The sequence below is a fragment of the Syngnathus leptorhynchus genome, chromosome 3 (assembly GCF_054491065.1).
Source record: "Syngnathus leptorhynchus isolate UIUO chromosome 3, UIUO_Slep, whole genome shotgun sequence".
Classification (NCBI taxonomy): Eukaryota; Metazoa; Chordata; class Actinopteri; order Syngnathiformes; family Syngnathidae; genus Syngnathus; species Syngnathus leptorhynchus.
Window position 1 is genome coordinate 13,166,301 of NC_141197.1, and position 20,450 is coordinate 13,186,750.

The 20,450-nt window shown below is 40.1% G+C and overlaps 1 protein-coding gene across 2 annotated transcripts in view; it reads right to left on the reverse strand.

Annotated features, from left to right (window-relative positions):
• Positions 1 to 6,648: 6,648 nt before the first annotated feature.
• kiaa1549lb (KIAA1549-like b) overlaps positions 6,649 to 20,450 on the reverse strand; it is a 34,811-nt gene continuing 21,009 nt past the window's right edge. For both annotated transcript variants that reach the window (XM_085907815.1, XM_085907814.1), the window contains exons 8-22: positions 19,785 to 19,844; positions 19,209 to 19,360; positions 18,482 to 18,653; positions 17,490 to 17,653; positions 16,739 to 16,774; positions 15,194 to 15,384; positions 13,326 to 13,456; positions 12,551 to 12,669; positions 11,932 to 12,140; positions 11,322 to 11,454; positions 9,286 to 9,660; positions 8,643 to 8,737; positions 8,215 to 8,363; positions 7,963 to 8,114; positions 6,649 to 6,909 (exon numbers count right to left, since the gene is read on the reverse strand). In XM_085907815.1, coding sequence (XP_085763941.1) covers positions 6,649 to 6,909; positions 7,963 to 8,114; positions 8,215 to 8,363; positions 8,643 to 8,737; positions 9,286 to 9,660; positions 11,322 to 11,454; positions 11,932 to 12,140; positions 12,551 to 12,669; positions 13,326 to 13,456; positions 15,194 to 15,384; positions 16,739 to 16,774; positions 17,490 to 17,653; positions 18,482 to 18,653; positions 19,209 to 19,360; positions 19,785 to 19,844 — 2,399 coding nt within the window. The remainder of the gene's footprint in view (positions 6,910 to 7,962; positions 8,115 to 8,214; positions 8,364 to 8,642; positions 8,738 to 9,285; positions 9,661 to 11,321; positions 11,455 to 11,931; positions 12,141 to 12,550; positions 12,670 to 13,325; positions 13,457 to 15,193; positions 15,385 to 16,738; positions 16,775 to 17,489; positions 17,654 to 18,481; positions 18,654 to 19,208; positions 19,361 to 19,784; positions 19,845 to 20,450) is intronic.

The following is a 20,450-nucleotide window of genomic DNA, read 5'->3' on the forward strand; positions in this document are numbered from 1 at the left end:
TGTCTGCTTGTCACTGTATTTGTGCCTGTGTACATCATCGTTGGAGTGTGGCATCACAAAAGTCAAAGCCCCTCGACTTTGTTGAACTAGTGGGCCATTACAGACAAAATATGTCTGATACAAAATCAAAAAGAATAAGTTTAATGAACATAGGGACAGGTGTGATATTACAGTATAGTATAATAAACTTTTTAAAAATAAATTCCAACAGACGTCAAGTGAAAGCCAAAGCTGAAAGGCTAACTTGAGAGAACTAGGACCACGGGAAATATATCAGCAGTGGACATCGGGTCAAAGTTCATTAAATATCCTGCTCCTCTTGTGATGAAGCTTTTTTCCAGCTGAGGAATTTTTGTCTATTGCCGCACTAAGTCAGTGTAGTGGAAGGAGTCAGAGGGCCAGAAGCCCAAAGCCAAAGTCACCCTTGGCACAATTGACAGATTGAGTCACTTTGTGTATCAATGTCAACCATTCCGAGGCTTATCTTGGCAGTAAATGTTTCGCTTTTTTTATATATACATAAAACAAGACATAACCAACTGTTATATTGTTTGACATGAGGAATGCCCAATGACAATATGAACAATGATGTGTGCGTGCATGCATATCATCCAGAAAGGTATTCAACAGGAAAGGACTTCAACAGAAGCTCAATCCACAATACAGGAATGAACCAAGAATGCTTGATGACCAAAGTAACAATTCTAGACCGAGGCTTTTTCTACTGTCCAAAAAAGGTGTAATGGTCCAGACAAAGAGGATATTTTGTTGCATTTAATTCCAAAGTAAGGCAAAATGGAGCCAAAGCTTTTATTTTTCAGAAGAAAAATCAATGTGCATGCTGAATATTTGTAAAAGCCCATTCCTCTTTTGTCACATAACACACAGTCACCCTTGATTACATTAGCATATAAAACGGCACACCTTTGTGGCATCCAAACCTCTCAGAACCGAAATGCACGCGGTGACCCTTGTTCAGGAGGAAAACTAAATTTAATTTAAATCAGACTACCTTCTTGTTTTATTAGGGAATTAAGAGACAGGATTGGCTGCTACGTGAGATTTTGATGTTTATGATGCAATTACCCAATCTGGGATCGTTTCGAAATTCAGTTTGAACCCTTAGCCCTCAGTAACAAGAAAACAAATGGAAAACAGCAAATAATATCCTCCACCATTTCTTCCATAAGTCTCCTCACTCATGGAAGTGGACCTCCCTATGTGTAGTAGTGTGATTTACGCTGCAGTGGCTGAGACCCATTAGCGATGACATAACATACCCTCCATCCAGGAAGTGATTTACGTGTTCAATAAGCCCGGCTAGCTTTCATTTGCGTCTTGCTCTCATTTCACTCCCTTATTCTTGACAGCAGCAGTAAGAAAAGCCAAAGCGTGAAGAGTGGAATCTGCCCAGTGAGTTGCCAGTGGTGCTGCAGCACAGAATGAGCTTCATCAAATATACATAATGAGACTTTATTTCATCAGTAGGTAATGCTATACCGTGATGCTTTGAGTTATGAGGTTTAATTTGTTATGTGATCATGCTCGTAACTCAAAACACTCAACTCATTCACCCCTTGAAAAAACCCCGGAAAAAGTTGGAAAATACAAAATCTTCAATTTCTAATAATATCATTTCAAATTTTATATATAAATTATGTTCAAATTCATGGGTGCCAAACTGCGAATACGTATATGTGGTTCAACTGTAATTTTAAATTTGAAGTTTTAATATCACCACTAGATGTCAAACATGTAGTCTTAGTTGTTCTGTGTTGATGTTAAGTGTCTTGCGTTTTCTTTTCCGCGTGGATGCTACATCCAAAAACAGCTCGTTCACCAAATGCAACTTTAAAGAGAACAGCAAACTGCGGAGGTAGAGTGAAAGCACCGAGAGATATCTTATTAAACGTACACTAAATGTCGATAAAACCTGATCTTACTGTAACCAGGTCAGTGAAGCGGAGTGATCGTTTTTTTGAGGAGGAGGACAACTTTTGTGGACTGGAGAATTATATGATGCGCCAGCCAGTGTAGGCAGAGAAACAATCAATAAAATTATACGAAGAATCAAGCTAAAGCACATACACCCGGTGTTAGAATGGAAAAACCATCTAAAAGTCTGAACTGAAAAAGGTTTCATCTGTTGAATGTTCACATAGGAATCATCTTACCATCTGTAGCTGAGGCACAACATCAGCCAATATATATGTGAAATTATCTGTTTGGTGGTGTATTAATGAACCACCCACACATGTTTTTCACAAAGACTGTAAGCTAAAAAACAATGGCACACCTGGTCATTACAGCTAGCAGAATGGAAAACAGAACAGATAGGAAGGTGGCCCAAGCGAAACCAATGCCCTCCAGCAGTATTGGACCGGTGAGACCATTTTTTTTGTTGTTGTTGTACATTGAGAACATTTGGATTACAATCCAAACAGGAATCTGAGACAAGAATTTTTATTTTCAGGTATTTCTACCTGGATCTCTCAGGCATACCCAAACCAACTCAAATAAATGTATGAATGTCTCATATTCTGTATAGGCTACACAAAAAAAACTGATGACTAACTAGTTCTGAAACCAGAGACTAGTAAAAACTGTTGAATTTTTTAAAAAGATGAATGGTCATAAAAAAAGTCTAAAAGTTTACAAGTGAAGACAATTTGCAATTATAGTAGTGACTCAAAGTCGAAGCACAATTTGTCTTCGAGGGCCAGATATAATTACGCCGTCGGTCAAATTTGGCCCGCGGGCCAGAGTTTGATACCCATGGGTTAGTCTGGGAATTATCTTCGCCAGTTTTTAAAGCCCCCAATCTTACTGTTTTGGCAGTGTGCTTCATGTCATTATCTTGCTGCATGATGGATGCACTCCCTACCAGTTTGATTGCATCTTTCTTTAAATTGGCAGACAAGAGTTCATTTTGCTGCTGTTGCTGCTTCTGCTGCTGCTGCTGCTGCTGCTGCTGCTGCTGCTGCTATCATGACGCTCATCAATGAAAATACATCCCAGAACAAGCCATGCAAGCACAAGCCAAGGCATGACCTCAACTGTTTCACAGATGAGCTTGTGGGCTTCAGTGTTTGGTATTACGAGCATACCGTTTCTTTCCAAAGCTTTAACTTCACCATTACTTTAGTAAAGGTGAATCTTTTTCTCATCTGGAACACCTTCCACATCAAATTAATTCAACCATGCCTTAATGGCCTTTGCTTTAGTGCACAGGGGAAGATGAAACAGCCTTCCCCAAACTGTTCCCATAAAGTTGGATGCAGAGAGGTGTCCTACCTTTCTTATTAAGAATTGAGATGCCATTCTAATCTTGTTCTTACTGAGTATATTAAAACTGCAACTTTCTTCAACCCACAGGCAAATGATAAAAAGAAACACCAGATCATTTGACTGTTTAGTGAGTCCACCTCTGACACAGTTTAATACACATGATTGGTTTCATGAATTACATCAATCCTCAACCTTTAAAGTTTGACCTCAATCACCATACATTTATGCAATATGTGAAAATTTCAAACTGCTAGAGAAGCATAAAGACTGAAATATTTTTTTTACAATGACAAGCCATCTGCAAAGCTATTGTTTTACCTTGACCTGTCCTTGCGTTCCGCATTGTGTTAAATCTTTAAAGCTCTACGCTGATATCTGCTCAAATGTCTATGATAGTTACTTTAAGGGGCTTTTATTAGATAATTGGCCTTCAGAGCAAGACCACATCCAATTACAGTGTGCTACCTGAGAGGTAAAAAGACACTGTGGGAATAATGTCTGTGACTTCAAGTTAGAATCATCATAAAGAAAATGGGAAAAAGTATCAATTGTCAAGTCATAACATCCCACTGGAATGTCATTAATAATAAAATATAGAGCTTCAGTGGGTACGCAATCATCAATGTGTGAAAATTGGCCAAAAGTAGGCTATGCTTTTGACTACCTAAAAGCAGGTTTAAGTTGTGGCGCAGGTGATGTAATTCAATATTGGTGGATTTAATCAAGGCAGGGGGTGGCACGGTGGAGCACTGGCTAGCACCTCCGCCTCACAGTTAGGAGGGTGCTGGTTCGATTCCACCTTTCAAACTAGGGTCAGGGTTTCCAGCTAGGGTTAGGGTTTCAAACTAGGGTTTTGAACTAGGGTTTAAAACTAGGGTTAGGGTTTCAAACTAGGGTTAGGTTTCAAACTAGGGTTAGGGTTTTATTTTGTTTCGATGATGTGTTTCAGTGATGTATTATTGCACAGCGTTAATTGGAACTGAGGACTTTCTTTTATATGATACAAATAGTCAATGGATTTTGATTGTGCAACATCTGGCACAGTTAATAAAACGTTAACTGTGCAACTGTCAGTTAACTTGTACTATTGCAATACTGCATGTTCTTAAATGATCTAATTTCAAACGCACATTTTTATTTCTGTAAAGACTGAGGACGCGCCTCATGCTGGTATTGGTTTGTAAGGTGCAATGCTGAATCCTGGTGGACAGATGCTATACTACACGTTCAATGCACACTGCTGAGCTGCAAAATAAACATTGGTGCATGATAGATACACAGAGACAATGTAGAGAAAATTATGTAATATGGCATCAGCATGACTAAAACAAAATATTCATAGTGCTTTTTCTGATGAGTCTATGCCAACTGATTTTGGGCAGGAGATTTTGGAACTGGGTGGAGGGGATGGGACCATATTTTAAACATATATGTATAGTTTGAAACTCTCCTTCGAAATCCTAGCCCTACTTTAAAATCCCAACATTAGTTTTTTAACCCTAACCCAGTTTGAAACCCTAATCCTAATTTGAAACTCCACTTTGAAACCCTCACTCCAGTTTGAAACCCTCTTTTAAAACCCTAATCTTAGTTTTAAACCCTAATCCTAGTTTGAAATTCTAGATTCAAACCCTAACCTTATTGTGAAACCCTAATGCTATTTTGAAACCCTAATTTGAAACTCTATCCCAAGTTTGAAAACCTCCTTCGAAACCCTAACCCTATTTCAAAACCCAACAGGTCCGGTGCAACCTCTTTTTTTTTTCACCCGCTTAAACTGTATTCTTTCCACAGGAGGGTGCAAACGCAATCTTAGTTTGACAAAAAGCAGATAAAGGCTGTGATGTATTTCATTTTGCCTCCACCATCATCCATCATCTGGAGGAACCTCGTTGACGGGAGCGCGATAGAGAAGCCTGTGGAAAGGAAATCACGTCAGCATTGTTGCAAATAGTGTTCTACAAATGTAATTTCTCTCAATAGAAATTGTCATGCTTTCTCACCTGGCTGATTGAAATCTGGTTATGAACTGTGGGAAATGACATTTTCAGGGGGAAAGCAGACACATACAACACTGTTATACTGATAGTTAAAAAAAATGTATTGAGTTTAATCACATAGACTATTAGTGCTTTCGCTGTTTGTTTCTCACTCCACTCAATGAGCAGATTAAGTGGAAATTAAGAACTCGGTCATGGAAGACAAGGAGACAATGTTTTCTGATTGTTTTAGCTCATGTTCATTTACAATTTTGTTCTGCCAAAGAGCATATAAACCCCTTAAGCTATCTCATTGTTTTTCTGCCATGACCCTGCATTCATTGCTGATGCACACGAATATTACATTGACTATATGTTGTCAAGTTCAAACCTTAAGTGCTGCTCTGGTTTTTACCAGTGGGAAGTTGAATTTAAGGAGGTGACCATTTCATTCATTATTTTCTTGAGCAGAATATTTGACTACAAAACATTTCTTGACTGACAGAAACTGATATATTCAACTGTGAATCAGACATTTTAGGCAAATAGCTTTTCAAAAATTGCACCTTTCTTCAAACCTCACTGGCAATATAGCCCTGCATGTTACAAGCATTGCAAGGAGACAATTTCTAGCACCTGGCTGTTTACGCAGTCTCCCTGCTATAAACTTCCACGGACGTATTGGCATCCGGTCTCACTTTACGATCCCCGGACAGCAATTTTGCACTAACAATTGAGTTTAGCATTATCTATGAAGGCTTTTATCCCAAAATAAAGTATGAGTGTCTCTTCCACTCAGATGAATTGCTAACAGCGTGCAATGAATTAACGCATTTTATTCCTCAGCAAAGGGTTTTATAGTGGTCCTAGCCTGGTGATTAAAGACAAAAGCAAACATACTGGAATTGTTTAGTCCCATGAGGCAGCTGGTTATGATAGTGCGATGCTTAAAACGGGGGCGACAGTGACGTCACCAAATCTGTTTGATGGCAGCAAATGAGCTCAAATATCTTTTTACATGCTTGTATATGCTGCGGTCAACACACAGGCATTGTTTGGTACTTTTGGTAAAAACAATGCTTGATATTCTCCTCCTAATACTGTATGCTCGTACTATAGACATATCTACAATGACATGGGTGCAGTCAATTCGGACATCAATTGGAGGAGGTGTGGTTTTTCTCTCCAAAATAAAACAACATTTGCGTAGCTGCTTTATGCTCGCAGCTGACTGGTGTAAGAAAATAAATCAATCAGTTAATGGATTAACAAGATCTGGTCATTTTACAGTACAAACATCAAAAATCAGTCCGAAAGAGAGCCACTTTCATGAGTCTGTTGTGGGTCAATGCAACATTAACAAGGGAGGGCAGGATCCATACTAGAAGTCTAACATTTCACTCTGCTTCTTTGCCAGCTTGGCCACCTCTTGTCGTATAGCGTGAACCAGTGCAGAGGTTGAGAGGTTGCTGAGGGGAACGTTGTCCGTGTCCATCCCCTGCTGCAAGCTTTTCTGGGATTCTGTGCTCTGGGTGGCAGGCTGTTGGTCCAGAGCCTGAGTGTACTGTAGGGGAAGTATGGATGAACTCCCCAGTGGGTAGCGAGGATGAGGAAAAGCCTCCACATAACCCGGCAAAGGAAGCTGGAAAAAAAAAAAAAAAAGAAATTGAGTATTGTTGATAGTAAAAACCGAAGCCAGAATTAGTTTATTGTCGAGACACATAAAAGCTTATTACCTCAACCACGCACAAAATGTTATCATCGCCATTCGATGCTTAGTCGGTTGTTTTGGCACTGACAAAGAATCATTTGTAAAAGCTCATCTTGGATGCAAGCAGTTTTTCCATTTCCAGATTAAGATCGTAAGAGACATCAGGGTACATGGAAATTGCTTTTTCTAATCATCATTTAATGATAAATTGCTTAATTTCCTCCCACGGTGATGCCTTGAGATACGGGTGACTCAACTTAATGGATTTTTCACAATATGAACAGGCGTATGGCCAATTTTTCCCTTTGACTTGCGAGCAATAATTTGAATACATCATACAAGCACTGTTAAGTAGCAGTGACTCAACGCCCTTCACAACTAGCTAATGTTGACGGATATAATCAGTGAACAATTCATCAAAAAAGAGGCTTCAAGATAATTATTGCCACTTTCAGTTACGTTTACTGTCAAACTAAAGATGGGACAAAGAGAATTACATTATTGCATTATATATATATTTATATATATAAAATTGTGTGCGTGTGTGTAGACAGCGTGTTGTAGCTTAACCTTTCAGTTCATTTGTGTTTAATGTTAATACCAAATAGAATTTATTTTGCAAAGGTTTAAACTTTTCAGCAATGAATTGAATACAAATGGAGCAGCAACACATGCAGACAGCCAATTTGAGAGTAGTGTTTAGTTTTACTTTTGTCCTTTTGTGGAAAACTAGTAACAGTACTCTATTGATGAGCTGAAAAGGAAGTTTAAACATCTTAATAAAAAGTACATTATATCCATTTGTCTTATACTGCCCCCAGATGGCCTAGGTGGGCGCACAAGAAATGTGACAAAAAACTTGTAATTTTATTTAATTATGTCATTACTGTATGTTTTTTGAAAGTACAATATTATGGAGTGTTAATTTTCCTCATGAAGACTCACATTACAAATAAACTAATTCAACGAATTAAAATGTCATACAGAGTCTGTCCACTGATGTGACACATCTTCCGGTTCTGGAGGATAGGACATCCAAGAGGGACTGTGGTAGGAAGTGGGCGAGGCGGAGACAAAATAGTCTGAATAATCCGGCCTGCTGGCTGGGATGGAATAGACGGCTGTTATCGGGTTTCCTGAAGAAAGCGCAGGAGAAAGAGAGAGAACATGGAGAGTGGCGGGGAGCCGCATCGTGACTTACTTTTAAAATGTCACTTTGGTTCACTTTCCACTCACCTGAGTAGTTGGACACAGGCTTCTCTACAGTGATGGATGGAAGTGCTGCCCGAGAGCTTGGCCCATATGGGTTGTTGTCATGTGGAGTCTGCGTTTCACTGACAGATGTCTGAGAGCTTCTTCCCTTGGGCCCCAGGTCAGAGATGGAACTGAGTTGGGATTGCAGATGTAGACAAAGAATTATACTAAGCAATCACCACTAGAGGGCAGACGCACTCAGTGTGAGTGAGCGATTAGGTCATTAACATTCTTGCCATACCTCACTGCACTAGTTCAATATTGAAATGTATACAGGGCCTGAAATCACACTGGTCACAGTACATTACCTAGAGAATATCAAGTCTCTGCAAATGGATGTGAGGGGCAATCTACGCTGGTTATGCAGCAGACAACATGTGTACGTTTGAGTGAAACCTAATGAGCATTACCGTCTTAAGGAGGTGCCAGGAGGTGGTCCAGTGCGAGGTGGTAAAGGAGGAGGAGAGCTAATTGCCATTTCAGGGAGCTGAGTGAAGTGAAAGGCCTGCAAGACATAATGAGAAACTCGTATCAACACGATATATATATTTTTGTGGAGCTAAGGGGTGACAAAACAGTTTGTGTTTAAATATCCATTGCATAAAGGTTTACATTTGTTCACTATTTGTTAGCCCGTCTATGGCTTTGTGCTTTTTTTGTTAACATGAAGCTAGTCCGACTTTACCAAGCCAAAGCTATGTGTTTTCAACACGTGTAACTTTTGACTGTCAATGTTAACTGGGCATGGCAACAAACAAAATATTGTACTCTATCTGCCAAACTATTGCTGGTTGTTAAGCAAGTATAGTTAACAGCGCTCATGTCTCTTAGAGTCACTTGTACTTCAAGGCACCATGAGTAGAAAGAAAGTGCAACGCTTAGGAACATCTTACCCACGATAGAAATTAAGTAGTACAATGCAGGCAAATGACATTAAGATTATGATACATTTTTTCATTCGCTGTGGGTCACTACAAAACAAAGTGTAGGCCACAAATGGCCCCCAAGCCATACTTTGGATATCACGGCACAATATTATTTCATGGTACGTACTGGCTTGGGCAAACTGCACTGGTACACGTCTGCTCCGTAAGACGGACTCCACTGCAGTCCTCCACGACCACAGCTTATGGTGCCCGGGGCACTGGTTACCACATCTGTATAGGGAAGGGAAGCTGGAATGCCGCTGTATTGATCAGGAGGTGGGCGGTGGTGGTGGGAGTGCCTCCCGGATGTTGAGTGCCCCCCCGAGGCCAGGCTGAATGCCTCCTCCAGGAGCAGGTGCATCTGCTGCCGCACTTCATCAATGGATGGCTGTGAGCTCAGGGTAGACGTCTGTGACTGGCCTTTCAGACTGCGGTCGTAACCAAAGTCCCTCTGATCCGTTAAATGGTCGACGTTTGTTTCTTCAATCAACTCGGGCTCGGTCTGGAATAAAATCAATCAAATTCAACTATTAACTTACTAAATCACAAGGTGAGCGCTACGTGAATAAATACTTTATCGTACTATAGATTCAAGAAAAACCCTCAGCTTCTCAATCTGGATACAACGTTATTTTTCTATGCAATATCAGTCATTGCCACTCGAAACCACTCCCTAAGTTTGACAGTTCTCACGTTCAAAACCGTCTCCCGAGCCTGAATATTTGGTGACAAATGAAAGCAAGTTGAGGCTGCCCTACATCCTGTGCAAATAAAATGTTGCCATGGGATACCCGCCGTAGTGCACCTCATAAATCAGTCCCCCCTGCAACACGAAGAGAGAGAAACATCTGCAGTAACGGGGCTTGCAGCCACAATGGTCACATTGTAATCAAAAAGCCAGGAAATTTGGCGGGGGGAAGCATTTGGAGGGGAAGGGCTGTGTAGGTTAAGAAAAAATAAAAAGCATGTGAGCGATGACTTTGATACACAGCGCAAGAAAACACAATCTGGGGGTCAGCATTTTTAAATGGTTTGTGGAGCTTTTCTTCTTTAATCAAAGTCTTATTTGTCATAGCTTTGCGGTGTAATGCACAAAATCAGTGCGAATGGAAGATAGTAAAATTCATCATATACTTTGCACTGTACCTCCATTCTGCTGTATCACACTATGAAGTAATCTTATGTCATAGCATATTTAGATTCCAAAGCTGGACAAAATGCAAAGGGGCTGGGAAGGTAGAGGGGAGGAATGGCATTTAAGTCACTGATACGACTGCTTATGATTTACAAAAGAACAGCTCACAGTAAAAACACCACGGGAAGAGTCTGCCCTATTACACGAGGGAGCCAGGAACCATAATTGAACCATAAAAGATGGCTGCACGGAGCAGTCAGACGGATATGCATTATATATCAAGACCTTATAAATGTTCATCTGGCATTATAAATGAATCAACTGTCTTCTAGAAGCTTGTTGGTGCACACAGTGACCACACCTGAGTACGGCGGCGTACTGAGTTCTAGCTTGTAGTGTTAAATAGACACACATCTAGCAGTAGCACAAACATGTCACGTCTTAAAAGCTTTGGCCGTTTTTTTTTCCCCCACTCATGTGACTGGATTAAAAAAAAATAATAATAAAATTTAAGCCCGTTACAAAAACGCTATGACAAATATAGTACTGTATGTAGTTTGCATGCGTCTTAAGTTAATTGAAGAGTCTAAATTACTCATAGGAGTGGATGTGAGTGTGAATGTTTATTTTGCATGGCAATAAATTCAATATCCTCTTTAGTATGAGCTGAATTGTCCATGTACAAGTATGCACATTTATTCTCATAATTAAGAATTAGAATGATCAAGTTGCACTAGTGGCATGATGCTGTCTTAAAAGTAACATTTTGTCTTCCATGATTTTATGACATTTGCACACAAGTTAAATGTCTAAGGCGAACAAGAAGAAAAAATACATCACTAGTTGGTGTAAACGTAGTAGAAGCCATCAAAGCTACTTATTACATACAATTTGCTATGACGTGGTATTTTCAGATATACTCTCTTTATAACGGATTTATGTTCATTACGAGATGACATGACATTCAGAGGATGTAATAGATCCCTTATATGGTGTTAGAGTCGCTTTCGATTAGGTATGGGACTTACATCATAGCCGCTGTTCCGGATGCCTTTCCTGGGTCTTTCCCTCATCACGAGCAAATCCATCTCAGTTCCTCCGGGACTTGGACTGTTCAGACTCTGTCTGCTGCGATATGATGTCTTCCCTACCTGATTGTGCCTTTAGGATACATTGGAAAAAAATAAAGTAGATGATAGCTGCAGCAAAAAGATAATTCATGTATTTAGAGTTTTTCGGGATTATTACTACACAGATATTCTATAGTTTTTGTATTCAAAATTTGGGCAACACAGCCGTTAAACACAACTTGAGTATATTTGGAACAGCCCAGCGGTGAAGCGAGCCCATTCAGAGCAAATCAATTAAAAGCCATTCATTTGTTTTAGTGTCCCTTGAGCGTGACAGGAGGTTTTATGATGCTAGAAAACATAAATAGGTTGGGGTAGAGTATGATTTAATTGCGGCTATGTGGATTTCTCTGAAGGATCGCTCACATTAAAAATAATAGTAAAGTAGATTTAATACACTAGTTAATTTAAAGTTTACTTTTTGAGGGGGGGGGGGTTGTGAGTGTGACACAGGATATCTGCTTCTTTGTTTCAAAATTTGCAAATTCATGTTTACACTCTTCCTCACCTCACATGTGACTTGACAAAGGTGGCATTTCGCTCCTCCTCAAGCTCCGCTCTCTTGTGGCCGTACCGCTGTCTTTGCGAAAGGGCTTGGCTGCTGTAGCTGCTGCCGTCCATGGGAGGAATGTCATAATAGCCCTTCTTCTTAGCCTTGATTCTCAGCTTATTCCTGTATTGTTCCATGTCCGACCGCTGCTTGAGGGCTAAATTCACCTATGAGCAGAATAAAACCGGACAAGTCAGATAATTTCATTTTCACTCAGTTCATGTCATATAGATGAGCACTCAGTGTAAAGAACTCTGTGTAGGCTTAAAATTTTGCACTAATTAAATCAATAACTGAAGGGGTTGTTAAAATAATTGGACTGGACAGTTGTAATGCTTATCTGAACTTACTAACAAGAATGTTCAAACAAACTGCGGATGGACGATGGCACGTCAATATCTACATTCCAAAAATATACAAGTCAGGTGAATTCAAAAGTTTAATTTGTCTAGACGTGAGAAGGTGAGTGTAAATGTCAAGTAACAAACGTAACCGAAAAATCATCAAAATAAAAACACCTTTAATGACATAAATGAAAATCCCGCTCATTAAGTTTACATTTATGTAAATGAATTACCTCTCCGTTAAGCATGGATGAATCACGGTCAGAAGGAACGTGTTGCGAGTAGTGGAGCTGAGCCGTCATGGGTTTTATCGAAATAAGCTGCAGGGAGCCAGAGGAAGTGTCATAAGGATCTGAAGAACAGAGAAGAAATTCATTCACAAGGCAACTACAATTACTGATTAGTATTTTGTCCATCACAGAGAACTTCAAAACAGCCTGAAAATTAAATTCCTGTCCCTGCTTGTGATAGACAAGCAATTGAGGCAAAATGGAGTGCGCTTGGCGGCAACCAGCAGACGTGCTGTTTATTCAGGCTCAACTACTCTGCTGTCTAAAACAGTACAGTATTTCCCAACCTTCAGTGAGCCAAGGCATCAGCTTACTTTTCAATAGAAAAATCACAGCACCAAACCAAAATGATACAAAAAGCATCTCAGTTCACAAATTGCCTTTCTGTGTAAGTAATCTAGGCCTATTTAGATCTAAGCGGTCATGGTGCAGGTGTGTTTATTCTTCTTTTACAGCAGCCACTAGTGAGTATTATTATTCATGTGTGCAAAAACATCATGTCCATCCCTGTATACAGCTGACTGGTAACATTTCTACTTTCATAAATACAGAGAAGAAATAATTCTCTACAGCAGTGTATTTTTTGCATGTAGAGTTCAAACCAGGATGTGATTGTCTCATGACCACATGACCTTGTCAAAGGAAGCATGAATGATTTTGTATTTACAACTCCCCCCCCCCCCCCCCCTCCACCTCCGTGTGTGCATGTGACGCTCACCGTCTCTCTTGCGCGTCTCCTCCTTTGTCGTTTTCTGCTGCGCTGTGACTTTCGGCGCCGCCAAGCCCCGGACGGAATTCCGCAGCTCTGATTCGCTGCTGATGACGGAACCGTCCTCACTCAACAACTTGCTGCAAGTAACCATAGCAACAGGAGAGGCGGTGAGCTCTCAGAAAAGCCGGGCTCGCAGCCAGGTTATGTCACGCTTTCACTTTAACAGTCCCACCTTTGGAAACATAGTAATTTATGATGGCAATTGTTTGTTAAAAATAGACTCGAGTAAGACTACACTCAGTCTAACTACGTTTGGATTAGAGTGAAAGGATAGAGTACTGGACTAGTAATTAATGTTAAATCAAGCAGCAATCTTAGATGCTTATTAATGAATCATATCCTACATGGGCGTGTCTGCTACATTTGAAGTAAGAGAACATCATTTTGCCAGTAATCAGACAATTACTGGCTCTGTCCGCATCGTGTTAAAGGGCCTTTAAACGCTGCACTGAAGCTGGAATTAGAGGCGCGCCGACAGTGTCATCAAAGCACCGCAGTCCATCCCTCATTTGTCTGCTAAGAATGATAACAGTGAAGAGAGAGACAGAGGAACAGAGGATGCCTCCCCCCCTGCTCCCGTTGAAGCGGCGCAGCATGGCCTCAACAAAGACGTGCACTGTGTGATAACTACTAGAGACGTAGAGAATACATTTACATTGGCTGCATGAGGGGGAGAAGTTAGGTTAAAGGATGTGTAGAATCGTGACTAATGGGATGAAGGCAATGGTAGGATGAAGAATCTTTCCTTTAGGGAGGAGGAAGCGCACTGTAGATAACGGTGACTCCATTTGGCATAGGAGAGGAAAGACATTATCTAAGTTTAAATGATTGGTTAAAATTAAGCCTTCTTAATTTCTCTCATGATATTGCACATTTCTTTCAAATCAAATTAAAATGAGTAATGGCAGAATATCCACCTGCAGAAAAAAAAAATCCACCCCTTGACTGCAGACAAAATGATTTAGCACTTGCAAAGAGAAGCAAAGTGAAGAAGCAATTTAGGATTGAGTGGAGAAGTTGCGAGTTTTTTTTTTTTCCAGACGTGGAGGGACATCCGGCAACCGAGAGGATTCAGTGGTGATGCATAATATGGGACATTTTTAGGGTAGGTTTATCACCTGATATTTTATTTTTAGGTTGCCCCAATAACTAAAAACTGGTCATTAGTTTTATAGTAACTTGCCATTGCGAATAAGTCATGCTACCAACCATCATAGCAGCTGTGGCTATAATAAAATAAAATGAAATAATAATTATAATTATACATGTAACAGGGGTATTATAGTGATTGACATTGATCAGTCCCTGCCTATAAGTCTTAGTAATAGTTCCAGATTCCTTGTGTCCCAGGTCGGCACAGAATAAACAAGGGAAATGAATGCATAGATGGTCCAATTAGGATTGAAATATGAAGGCAAAGCCAAAGTATGTCTGACTTGTGATTGACGACAGTGAGTCATCTTGACGTCAAACGCACAACCAGCTTTCGCCTTGCCTTTTCCGTCACATGGATTTAAGTTTAAGATTATCATTCAGCTCTGAAATTGAATCCAGGCTTTGAGAGATCCTGCCCTTGTTTTTGTGGTTATATTAAGCAATCAGTCATGATTTAACAAGACAATTCATTTCCAGAATAGCATTTGTTGCTTGCAAATACACGAAATGATCAATTTGACTTGGCCACAGAGTGATCTCTGCTCATGCATGTGTGTTATGGCAGTCGGAAGGCACGCTTTAAGTTTTCTGAATGGCCTGGGTGGGCATGCTGCAGGTTTTCATTTTGATCCAGCTCATTTGTATGGAGGTGAAAATACCTTTTGTGTTTGTGACTGGTGACGTTCCCCTTGTTGACTGTGCCCTCATGTTTCAAGGTCTTCTCCAGTGAGAGTGGCGCATCCCGAATTTTCAGGGACAACATCAAAGTATCTTGACCAGCTGGTAGGGTCTCCTCGTCGCCTCCCTGCTGCCCCAAATGCTGCTTGGCATAGTCAAACCCTTGAACCGGCTGAGAGTAGAAAGAATGGAAAAAAAAATTACAATCAACAGGATGTAGTTTGGATTAAGATAATAGCATCAAATCATTTTGCTCGTCTGTTGATTTTGAGATAATCTGTAACAGCAGGAACTAGTGGTATGAGCATTTAGCATGTATATTTACATATATGGGCATGATTTCTTTTGCTTATGGTATCTAGTTCATTGGGTTTTGGGGGAAGAAATGAATTATTTAAGGTAATTAAAATATTTCAAAAGTAGATAATCTATTAAATGCATTCAGAAGAATGCCATGAACTCTGGTTTCCAAAAATAGCTGTAAATAAATATTACTTGTATTTCTAGAGAAATTAGGGGGGAACTCAACCCTGTTTACCCCGCTGCGGTGCCTTCAACTGAAGAATATAAATTGGTTTAACTGCAGTCCTTTTCATCTTCTTCCAACTTGGTGTCCAATAAACACTCACAGAAGGTGGTGATGAGATTGGCAAATTTTCATAAAAATATAATGATGGATTTAAACATTCAAATACACTAGGGGAAATGGAGGAGGAATGATTTACTGTTTGTGTAGAGAAAGAATGCCATGCATGCACGCACACACACACACACACACATGCAAAATGAAATATATACTGCTTCAAATGCATCCATTGGGCGTTGCAAAATCAATGTGACACTCCACTGAACAAGCTCTCTCTTTGTATTAGTGCCCACCGTCATATGGTCTATAGAAGTCACTGAATGTTTATCCATGTCTAATATTCAGTTCACTTGAAATGAATTACTCGTGCAGTAACGTATGCAATGATCACAACGCCTGTCAGAATAAAACACTCACCATTTTTACTGGGAGGGATATCACTTTGTGAGTGTTTTTACATGCAAAGATCGCAGAGGGATCGATTGTGTACTGTAATAACTGTGGATTACAGATGGTAGCGTAAGATTTTTATTAGTACCAATAAAGCAGCGGAATGTGCTGAGGGTGTCATTTTTTGTTTTCATTCATCTACGCTGATCCATTCGGGTGAAGAGAAGCCTGACTCAGCAAAAATAACAGTTCACACAAGGTGCTCGGTGGAGTTTGAGCGGGATATATCGACGCCCTGCCTCTTTGCAATCTTTTAAGTTCACACACTTGTGCTTCATAAACACTCTGTGTAAAAGCTGGCTGGATCTGCCAAGCAACATCTGGAGACTGCTTGAAGCCAATTGTCTTTCATCCAAGAGAATCCCATTGTAAAAAGCCTTATAGCTCCAGTGGGCTGCTGGTGTGTTAGTTTTCAGCGGCACGCCATAATACGTAGCAGTGGAGCTCGTTCCCCATATTTGGCACCATGCAAAGACACAAATTGTTGTACCTGGTGATAGTAGTTGACGTCCCTCCGGTAGGCCATCTGAAAGTGAGGTAAATTGTTTTAACGTAACATTGTGGTAGCTATAGACATCTCATTTTAATCAAGGAGGAATAAATGAAAGGTGGATGATTGATTGGATGGAAGAATAGATGGTGGGATGAATGAAAGCCATATACATAAATCTAGAGATCAATCATACTTTGATGTTGTAACGATCCCCCTGTTTTTATTTATCATCTCAATTTATAAGGTTTCTTGATGTCATTGTGCAATTTATTCCATCCATCCATTTTCTATTTCATTTCGGGAGCTGAAGCGTACCTCAATTGACTTTGCATGAAAGGCTGACAAGTTGCCAGTCAATCATAGGACACAAACAGAATAGATATAAACTACACATGCAAATGAACCCAGGCTCCACAAAGTCACACAAATGACATACATCAGTGACTTCACTTCTGGTATTAAATATGAAGAGAGTGTTATAAAATACACAAGCACCAAAAATGCTACTCATACAACAACTAATAGCAATTAGTTATATCTATGATGTTGCCATTCAACATTTGGAATCACAACCAAACTGGTTGCAGATGGTCAGTAACCCCTGAAAATTAGTTGCAAAACGAAGCCACAGAATTTTTAATTGTTTTTTGGCCATGTGGTTTGGTGTGCAGCTGGCTTAAGAGAGAACTAACTAATGCACGGTGCATGGAAAGGATCCAATACAACATATGGATTCATCTTCACTTGCCTTTGCTCGTGGATTGAGGTTTCCGATTGCATCCGCTTTGTAGTCCTTTTTGTTTCTTCTGCACAGCACAGCTGTGATTACGAGGATGATGAGTGTCACAACAGCAATGGGTGCCAACACTGCAGCGATGATCCAAAGGTTATTTGGAGGGTTCTTGACCACAGCTGAGGAATGTAAAATATCGTCATTGCCATCATCATTATCACCAATCATGTTTTTGGACAGTTCTGAAATGATTGGCTCTACATTATCCATATTAATGTCAAATGATGAATTGCATGGTTTGTGTGTTCTCTGCAACCTTTTTAAAAGACAAACGGCAGCTTGAAAGAAACCATGAGATCCAAAAGGCTCTATGTAGTATAGAAAATGGAAGAAAAAATGGATGGCTAACACATAGTTGAGGGCATGGATATGGTGCCAGCTGTTATTTTGTATAGAGTGTGAATGTGTCAGCGTCATTTAGATAAAAGTAGTGCTTTGGCACCCTGGTGCTAAGAAACCACAGAGGTTTGGTGAGTTTAACGGAGACAAAACAAATCCTTTGCTGTCTTCTTGTGGCATCTATAGGCAATTATAACCCTTTTTATGGCGTCATAGATGTCCGCTTTTCACAGCAGGGATTAGTGAAATGTGCAATTTCACAATTCTGTATAGACAGTGGACCTAACTATGTTTTTCTTGAATGTATAAAAATAAAACACATTGACTATTCTACTAAAGTATGCAGATGTGGCATTAGGATTCAGCTCAACCTAATGTCAAGTCTATTATAGGCAACATGTATGAGAGACTACTATCAACTGTTAATGGCCTTAACCGTCTCCCTTGTTCTATTCACCAGGCACGAGCAGCTCTGCAGCCTGAGCAAACAATGTCCTGCCGGCAGCGTTTCTGAGAGATTATAGAACACAAAGCTTCCAAAAGCTCTGCTTTCTGAACCTGCTATGTGGTTTGAGGTTGTCAAGCGCTTAAAGGATGCTGTTGCTTACGTTCTGCTTGCAGCTGAACAAAGTAGCCCAGGGTGAGCGCCATGGTCTGAGAATCCACCGTGTTGAGGACCTTGGCAGCTGACGCGCCCGCTAAAGGAATGCCATTGTGCTGAACATAGTAGGTCATCTCTGCTGGATTCTTCAATCCGGGCACTCTTCTGAGGCTCACCATCTGACCAGACCAAACAGAAGACCATTGAGACAATATCATTTGCTAGTGCCTTCTCATTTAGGCAAAGAAATACACAACAATGAATGCTTGTTTTGATGAGCATTGTCATAGGCAAGCGGAAGCCTATCCAGTTTAATCCCAAACTCTTGGTCTTGTCCTGCTCTTGTTGAGTTCTGGTCTTGGGCAAAGCAGGGTGTCAAATAGTGCTGCAGTCTTCAGTGTAACAAACCAAAGAGCAAACAGCAGTCATTCTTTTACTATCAGGCACAACTCTGGCTGACCATGTTCCAGAAATGGAAACGTGTCAAGAGCCAGTAGAACCATCCCAAACGGAGTGGTTGCCATGCATCGGAGAGGAAACACAGCAGGTGTCAATGAACCTAACATGAGATTTTGAAACAACATCCAAATCTGACCCATCATGCTGTGAGCCAAACATTCTCACCGCGTGCTATAAATTCATGTGAGGCACTCAGTAGCATCTATTATATATGATTCTTTCTTCCAGAGCAACTGAGAGCTGGTAATCCCCGTAGACGGCTATCTCTATCATACCTGGACAGTGTAGCTGCCGACAGCGGTAGCTCGTTTGAAGCGAGTGCCCTGCTGGCCTGCCAGCACAAACAACTCGGCAAGCCTCTGCTCCATCAGACTGGCAAAGCTTTGGTACAGTTCAGCCAGGTTGGCGTTATCCACATCCTGGATTACTGTGAAGGGGGACGACACATGAGAGAGCCCCAGCGGGTTGTTAGAAATCTAACACAGAGGTGAAATTAGATACGTGTAGAGAATATGTTTGCAAAAGTTGGGGATTGAAATGATTTTGATTTTAACTATAATCAGGACGTGAGCCTTGCTAACTATGAGCTGTATTTTCACTCACTGATAATCACCTTGTGTAGTTTAAGGTTGTTTCAATTTATTCAGGGTCACAAGACCATAGTTCTAAGAGTATCTTGTTGAGTCAGGGATATCATAGTTTAATTTAGGATTTTTCATAATAGTTTTTTTACATTTCCTTTTGGCTTTTTTATTTGGTCTTCAGTTAGTTCGCAACAAGTGAGGCTGGCTTCTACACACAACCGTAAAGGGCAAAAATAGAACGCTTTATGATTGAATTCATACTCTTACCTGTGATAACCCAAAAGTCTCGGGTGGCAATAGAGGTGTTCAGGTTGTGATATTCCAATGCTGAAAACATAAACAAAAAAATCATTGTTTTTAAATCAACTGAATGAAATCCAAAGAAGAATCTGTTTGGTTTTATTGTTTTGTGTCGAGAATGTGTAAATGATTGTTTTCCCAAGTCAATCATAATAATTTGTCCATACAATACAAAAAAAGTGATTCTGCTGCATTGCAGTTGTTTATAGCTGAATTTATTGTTTTGAAATATTAAAAAGTCTGTTGGGAAAATTAAACTAAATTACATACAATAGTGACTTGGTTACATTTAGTTATAGTTCAGTATTTTTTTCAGACATCAGAAGTGGATTTTGACAACCAATCAAATGAAAAGTTAACATGCATTGTGTGCTGGCTGAAGAAAATTTCAAATTGCTTGTCAACAAATTGCTTTGTTGTTTCATCGACCATTCTGTAGTTTTTGGAAGCCATGCAGGGACAAATGCAATGACTGGTAAATGAAAATCAATCACATGGTTCTCACATCAACATTTGTTCTACAAGCGATGTTCTGTGTGACTTGAGGATTCAATCATTGTAATCTGGTTATGGGGTGTAAAATATCTGATTTAGTGTGATACAAATCTGAGCTGGATGCATATCAGATAAACA